Source organism: Nipponia nippon, unplaced genomic scaffold (genome assembly GCF_047370975.1).
Source record: "Nipponia nippon isolate SJK-2023a ecotype South Korea unplaced genomic scaffold, ASM4737097v1 scaffold_5, whole genome shotgun sequence".
In the NCBI taxonomy this organism is placed as follows: domain Eukaryota; kingdom Metazoa; phylum Chordata; class Aves; order Pelecaniformes; family Threskiornithidae; genus Nipponia; species Nipponia nippon.
In genome coordinates this window covers 36,591,109-36,599,418 of record NW_028262369.1, presented here as the reverse complement: position 1 = coordinate 36,599,418, position 8,310 = coordinate 36,591,109, and the positions used below count along the sequence as shown (strand labels likewise).

Genomic DNA, 8,310 nt, shown 5'->3' with positions numbered 1-8,310 from the left:
GCCTGGTCTCGAAATTCCTGTAACAAGTTGATTAGCTTCTGGATATGTTGACTCCTCACCAGTTACTGCATCACTGTGCAGCAGCTGGAGAGCATATACAGGAGTCTGTCTTCAAATATTCCGTGCTGCTGCAAGTTTGCCTGGGATTCATAGTCTTACAGAACAGTGAGCCTTCATCAGTACTACACTTGGAAGCATAATAGAAATAGAACAGAAAAAAAAATTGTGGCTGTTTGTAATTCAACTATACAGCTGGCCCGTATAGACATTAAATAAAGACAAAGAGTAACTTAATTATTATTTATCGTAAGGAGTAATTCTACCTTAGTAGATTACTTAGTCTATGAGCCATCTTACTCTTTAGATAAATGTGAAAAAGCACTTATAGCTGCATATGAAAAGAATGTAATTCAAAGAAAACTTAGCTTTTTAGCTGTCAGTCAGTGTGCAAACTTAAGAACACTAGTTCATTCTGCAGGTAATACCAACTCAAGTATAGCTATGAGGCTGAAGAAGCTTTTTTAAGATTTTAATGGGAAAAACCCTGCTCAGAGACCTCACATGTTCAACTGAGCAGCATTTTTGGATGAGATTGCTTTATGTACTTCCTGTAACCTGGCCTTACAAATTCTTTCCCGTTGGTGTTTATTTCTGTTTATAAACAAGAATATCAACTGCTTTGGGCATATATCTCTTCTAAATATCACATTTACAGAAGAGATGCCTGTAGGAGTCAAGCACATTATTTTTGTAACTACAGCGACATAGCTATTTTATGCAAGATGTTAATGAAATAGAATACCACAGACTTCCTGGATTGCATACAACCTTCTCAAATGTTCTCTAGATAGGGAGATCATTTTTGGAAAACTACCACCATACTGTCAGGGAACAGGAGGCTGTAAGTTAGAAAGAGGTTTAAAATATTTCTCTCTCACCTGATTAATGGCAGACATCTGGGTTTAGCTGCTTAACAGAAAAAAAAGCTGTATAACTAGAAATACTTTATTTTGAGAATATCTTTAACCAAAGTATTTACTGTCTGTGATGTTGCAAAGTGTAATTTATCTCTACAGCACAGCAGCAGTCATGGCAAATCTTCAGTGATAGCTAAATTACAGGCTGCTCTGACATCACCATAGTTTTTCCTGCTTGACTGGAAAAAGAGTCACTGTCCTTGTCATGCTGGATTTAGCTAAAAACATAGGAAGAAAGATGCATCCGACTTGATCTGCTCCTGTATAAGGTTTTAATGTTTGCAGTTTGTCTTTCTGCAGACAGATACTGTTCAGTATTGTTATCATTAGTTAGGAGCCTGAGATAATCCATAGTTCAAAGCAGTTGTATTTCTGGTCACCAGCAGCTGGCAGATAGCTGTCCCTTATAAGTGAAATTTTCTTCTATTTGTGTCCATTTCTCGGCGCTGAAATTTAAAAGAAAAGTTATTAACCAGCAAATTCATGCAACAGGATACAAACAAGGATGACGACTCCAGTTTATAGTAGGGTAGGTAGTGAAATGTGTCACGGTTACAGTGTAGTTGAGTCGTTACAGTCAGCTTTTCAAGACTAACAAGGGAGAAGAATTAGAGACTAGCGATTTAGAACTAAAGAACATATAGCAATTCTCCATCTAGTGATGGTAGACAAAGCATCTTTAAAACAAACAAGATTATCCATCTCATGGACTACACCAGGAGTATTCGAATTTTCCTTCTGGTATAGCTTGGATACTCACTTCCAAGTTTTGCAAATCAACTGCAATTCCACAGAAAAAATGACTGGAAAAGAAATTTATCATTGCCTAGAGTAATACTTCCATTTCACTTGAAGATGTGCACGGGTCAGTGTTACTTTCCATTCACTATTAAGAAGTGACATTTACGTAAATAGCTTAATCATTTTTACATTATGATTCTTGCACTCACCTTGCACAAAAATAGCTCTAGTCAAGCTTACTAGGCTTCCAATAACAGCTTATACCAAGGGAGCATTTTGCTTATATCTGTGTATGTTAAAGAAATTCCATTCTGCAAATAAGTAGTCATGGTATATTGATATTCATCACCCTTGCTATTTTTATTTTTGACTTGCAATATAGCAGAATGCTTCTACTTTGCATATTTCTCAAAATACACCTCTAAATATTTCAGTTAAACACTTCCATATTGAGAACTGCCTTTATACCGCTTTTTTAGGCTAAGATTTGTGGTTACATTTCCTGTCAGATTTAGTCTCCCTTCCCAAGCAGGACTATTATTGTTACTTAGACATACCTTATGAATCCATTCGTATTCTCCAAATTTGGAATCAAAGGTTCCTTTTTGAAGAGACCTCAGCTTTAATGTAAAACGTGGCCCAAGTTCTTGAATTCCCACTTTCTTTTCACTCTTGAAAATATATCTTGGGGAAGAAAAAAAATAAAAATTAGGAAGTAAGTTACAAGAGCATTCTCTCTCATTTGTGAGTTTTGCGGAAAACGTCACCTGTGGAATCTGAAAAAGATGTAGTCTCTCTGGTTGTGAAATGTAGCTACTTGTCTTCCAATGAACTGAGGATCATGTGGGAACAGAGAAGCAAACATGCGACCAACAGAATGGCCGAGTCGTGTTGTAAAATTGTTCAGGATTACTTCAGGCACGTGTTCTGTGGGCTCTTTCCCTTTTCGCTGAAATGAAAGTAGTAGATAAGAACACAAAGAATAGATGGAATGCAAAAGGGTTTTAATACATTATCAAAGAAAAGTTTGAAATAAAATAGGGGGAAGACAACCAGGGCCAACTTCTTGTAACAACGGCTGATAACATGCCCTGATCATTTTTTCAAATACAACCTAAGTTCATACACAAGTAAAGGAGCAGCTGGCAATGTAAGGATCTTCGGTTCAACAATATAAATTGAATGAAAAAGCACAAATAATTGTACGTTTCCTCTCTCCTCCACCAATCTCCACTCCTGGCAGCACCCGTTACAGCAAATAATGCAGTACTTATCACAGGAGTCTTCTATCGGTACTAATGCCAACTAAGAGTATATGGTACTAAGAGTATATGGGATTCTTTTTTAATAAGAACAGATGAAGTTTAAAAATTACTTCTTTCAAAAGAGAAGAGAAACCATTTTACTGCAAATTATTTAGGGCTAAGTAAGCAATACTTACTACAGAAGAGGTGACAGGGCTGTAAGAATAAGAAAAACTAGGTTTTATTCAAGACTAGGAACTACATCTATTGAAATCTTTTATACTGCTGATTGTTATATACCTTATTGTGTGTATACTATACATTGGGTATTTCCTGTTGATGTAGGTTATCAGCTGCTATTTATTGGCACGACTATAAAAATACTTGGCAAACAGTTAAAGAAATTCAGCAAATAACTATGAAAATGAAAATAAGCTGCTTATGGAAGTAGAATATACTAGTCCTTGGCCTCCTGTTAGCTTACCAAAAAAACATCTTTACAAGATCAGCTGAATCATACAGAAGTGCAACCAGTTTTGACAGTTCAAGTAGACTGAACATATTTATTATTAAACAACAGACTACCCATTTTTTTAAATTTTGTTGGAGTCTCACCTTTATTTCTTTACGCAAACGGACACTGCTCATTCTAAAATGAGCGGTTGGACCATCAGGCAGATGACTTAAAACAAGACCATCTGTTCACAGAGTTAATAAAAAAAAGGCTGGTAAAATTCAACATGTAATTTACAGTGGAACATTTTCTGCGAAAAACAGTATCATATTAGAATCTTATATCCATAATCTATGCCTGATTTACAAGGTTTCATTATATTTTTGCAGTGTGCTGAAGTATGTCCATTAAATTTTGTTTCAATAGGTAACCAGAGTTACCTTCTATGGCTTTTTCACTTATTAATTAGTAATGTTTTATCTAGTCAGCAAAACTAAATGGAACTTCCTGGTCAGAAAAACTTGTTAATTAATCAAACTGTTAAGTTTACTGAAATAATAACAATGTTTATCCATGCATTACAAACTAAAAAAAAACCAAACCAAAACAAACAAAAGCCAACACACTTTCTTTAGTAATTCCAAGTTCCATTAGCCATCAGATATTCAAGTTGGCACAGTCATTTTTAACTCTGTAGTTACACTGTAAGCTGCACAGTGAAGAGAAAAAAATCCAGAATAAAGTAGATCTTTGACGCACACTACAGAATTATTTTCTTTCCCTAACAGGCCCAGAGCTAGTATACCTATTTTAATAAATACACAAAAGGATACTTGGTATTTTGCGATCTTCATTAATGACGATTAAATCCGTGAAGTCCCTTGCAATACACTGTGGAATAATTCTTTTCAAAGCCAGTCCTCTTCGATAGTAGACATGCGAGTTAGGTATAACACTAGACAGTTGTTCACAGAATCTCACTGTTCTCTGCAAATCAGGTGAGTTAAATTGCAATGTGGTAAATACAGTGTCAAATTCAAATATTAGGGGAATGGAGGGTTGCTCATTCCAACTGCCCTCCCTAATGATATATTACTTCCAGTATCTCTCTAAACATTGGAAGACAAGCTATTAAATTACTTCAGTCAGTCAGTGGAAAAAATTTTATTTGCAGTAAAGACTGCAGCACACCAGGAACTAACTTTTTTTTTTTTTAAAAGGATTTTTTCTCCTCCTTCAATCATAGAAAAGCAGGAAAATTCCAAAAGTATAACCTCCAAACTCATTATTTATTAAGGACATTGGTTTACAAAAGGTTCATAACATTTCAAAATACAATATAACTATTACTTCAGGTACTAATGCCTGAGTCTCCAGATAAACTGTTTGAGGTGTACTTTTTCCTATTTTTAAAACCACTTTTATGGTTTTCACAAATGTCAGTAATCTCCCCAATTAGGTAATGCAGATCATTTGCATACAAGAACATATGCATGAGGTTGTTTTTTGTTATGAAGGAAACAAACAGTGCTAGAGAAACTAATAGATTACATACATATACAAGATTATTGACAGTCACTAAATAAAACAGCAGGAAAAAATCCATGTGAAAACTATTATTTTCAGCTTTAATTTACCAATTGTGGTATGAAAACCTTGGTATCTTATAACCAGTTGATTGCTCAGAACTCTCCGAGTAACACTTACGTACCCCACGAGGTCTGTCTGATGTTGTAATAAGAATCTTGGGAACCGTCTGTCTGTTGAAATATGGTGCAAATTCATCAGTTGCTTCATCAAAAGCAACCTGGAAGAACAGAAATCTTGTTAATCCACCATATATGAAAAAATTGAAGAACAATTGTTCAATCTGATCTAAATTCTGATGAAATTGAATTTAGTAGGAAAAACTTCAATTCACAAGATCTATCCTATAATTTATCATCACAAGGCATGTGTTTTTTACAAGAATATAGTGTGATGAAGATTGATTGACAGGTTTTGCTATCAATAACAGTAATTCAAAAGGTAATTATCTAATGTAGTTAATGAAAGAATGACATCACTTCTTAGTAAACCCATCACATGTAAAAAGTAATTCATCAACACCTTAACAGAAGAGTGGTGGATGTTAAGTTTCAGCAATCCATTTTACGTCCGTTCTTGGAAAAAAAAGGTTGAGTTAATAGCATATGCAGAAATTAAGCAGTTACCTCTTCATCATTGGGATCTACAGTTGTTTCGTCATACACTCTCTGATTTTCAATAGTCTTTGGTATGGCTTTTGGAGGTGCCTAAAATAAATAAGTTTATTAACATAACACGTTCATGTAATTTTTAAGTGTATTGTGAAAAACACATTCATACTACCATGATATTGTGTATATTTCTACACAGAATTAGAAGTATTATTTATTTTATGCCAGCTTTTAAAAAGAAGTTACGTTACCTTGATTAAAAATATGCACGGGTATTGGGACACCAGAGACCATCACACAGAGAAGCATTGCTAGAACAGTGACACTGCTTAATTTCAGCCTACTTAAGAAATGGGGTTCCAAAACGAAACAAAAAAAGGGAAAGGAGAGGAACTTTATATTCACTTCTCTTCTGTGGAAGAAAAAAGCTCTACTTTCAACAGCAACACATTTTAGCGTTGACATCTACAATGTAATGATAATAGCCTATAAAGTTTACCCTGTTTACTTACACTACTCTTGTGAGGTTCAATTCTATGATAATAATACAGGAACTCAAAACTGTCTTCAACTGTCAATATGGTTTTGAAGTAGTTCAGGAAAAGAAGCAAAATGCTTGTTCGTGGCTAGATTTGGAAACAAGCACACAACTGGTCTGGGCAGGGACTGGTCAGATCTGATTGTTTTAATTTATACAGAAATTACTTATTAGAGTATAATTCCTAATAACATCCACACAATGCCATAGCAATTACATCGGACTGAGAAGGCTTCTCAGGAAGAGCCTGCTTTTATGACGTTATTAGCTTAAAACTCACCCTGCCCGATTACAGCATCATTTAACGCAGTACCAACAACGCTTCTGGGCTCATCCGTTTGGTACCTCCACTATCCAACACCTGATACTTCCACTACCCAGCGCGGTGCCTCTGACGGCTGCCGCGGCCAGCGAGCACCGAGATCCCTGCTCCACTCCACTGCAGTCCGTGGAGACACCGCTTCACTCACGAAACTGAAGCAGCCCCAGAGCCAGGCCGAGCTGAAGAACTACCGGCGGGGCGGGCTCTTCCCCGCTGGCGGCGGAGCACCCCTCCCCGCGGCCGGGACGGCCGCCCCACGCTGCGCCCGGAGCCCTTACTTTGTCTCCGAGGGCTTCTCGCTCCTTTCTCCGCTTCTTCTTGGCGGCCAGTTTCTCCTAGCGGGAGAGGGAGAGGGAGAGCGATCCGTTAGCCAGACCCGCCGCCCGGCCGCGGCCTCCCCCGCCCGCCGGCAACGGCCGCCGCGCCGGGCCCTGCCCCACCTTCCTCTGCTGCTGCTTCCAGCGAAGGAACATGAAGTGCCGCCGCTGCTTGTTCTTGATCTCGGACACGCTGAAGGTCGGCGGGAAGAGAACCCGCTCCGGGGCCGGCGGTCCCCCATCCTCCGCCGCTGAGCCCACCGGGCCGCCGCCGCCTGCCATGCTGCCGCCGGGCAGGAGCTGACCCCTCACCCTTGACCTCTGCCCCCGCCCGCCGGGAGAGCATGCGCCGCGCATGCGCCGCAGGGTGCGGCCGCGCGGCCTTTGGGCTCGCCGCTCTGAGGGGAGCGGCCTCGCGCCGCGCCCACCGCCGGCGGCTCCGCGCCTCGGGGCGGCTTTGGCTAAGCCCCGGCGAGAAGGGAGGCTCTTCCAGCCGGGTGCCGTCCTGCTCGGTGCGCCGAGGGGACGCGGCTGGGCCTCGTCGTTGTGCTCCAAGTCACGGAAGGGCCCGGCCCCGGGCCCCTCCGGCGCACGGGCGCGGAGCCCGGCTCTGTGCGGCGGAGGGGGGTGTCGGGTCCCTCCCTCGGCCGGGGCAGTGCGCCTGACGGAGCTGCTGGCATAGCCTGTTGCTTCACTGCAGGTACCCGCAAAATGGCTAAGCTAACCGCTCAGCAGGCAGCAAGCCTTGAGATAAGATGAGAGTGCTTAATACAAGCTATTACTGCCGTGTAACTTATGATCAGGGTTAACTACCAAAACGGGAAGCGTTGAACAAACATGACACACCGATGGATTTACGTAAATGATAGTAACATCATGACCCAGTAGTGTTTTCCCATGTGCACGCGTTTCACATTCAGACATTTGCTCACAGCAAGTCGTGGGGAGCGTCTGCTTAAAAGGAAGCATAGGGTTTTTTGATAGTAATGTTCCTGAAAATTATTCAATTAAAGCCTGTTAAAACTGATGTTAAAATGAAATCAGAACCCCTACAACTAATTAGAGAAATTTAATTCATGTAAAGCTAGAAATGAGGTTTTCTGTTCTTCAGCTGATTTTCTAGCTTGGAGGTGCACAAGTGTTGCTGGACAGTGAAGACTACACTCTGTTTTACAGAAATGGAGTATCTGGGGATTTGGGGGGGCCTGGGCTAAGTTAGAGGCATTTTTAATCTCAGACTGCAAAATTCTGAGCCTCAGTGGGACTGATTAATTCCATTTGTCCCAAGGATTGTCTCCAAGCTTGGGATACGTTTACTAATTTTATATACAAATACCGTGTTGCATTACTAAGTCTCTCTTACTAGGAAAGTAAAAAAGAAAACTGTTAACATAGAGGCATGAAAATAATGGAAAAAGATCTAGAAATAACCTGAACTAGACAATGTCTCAAACCTACTTCTGTCCTATACACGAACTTAACTCTGTAACTCAACTTGCTTTGCTGAGGTTATTTCTAC

General features: G+C 39.9%; 1 protein-coding gene across 1 annotated transcript; it reads right to left on the bottom strand.

Annotated features, from left to right (window-relative positions):
* Positions 1–989: 989 nt before the first annotated feature.
* RPF1 (ribosome production factor 1 homolog) lies at positions 990–7,141 on the bottom strand. The gene is made up of 9 exons (XM_087733539.1): positions 6,915–7,141; positions 6,753–6,809; positions 5,630–5,710; positions 5,128–5,223; positions 4,250–4,403; positions 3,578–3,660; positions 2,486–2,667; positions 2,276–2,402; positions 990–1,423 (listed from the first exon to the last, which is right to left on the bottom strand). The coding sequence occupies exons 1-9, from the start codon at positions 7,071–7,073 to the stop codon at positions 1,382–1,384; spliced, it is 981 nt and encodes a 326-aa protein (XP_087589665.1). The 5' UTR covers positions 7,074–7,141; the 3' UTR covers positions 990–1,381.
* Between the last annotated feature and the right edge of the window lie 1,169 nt (positions 7,142–8,310).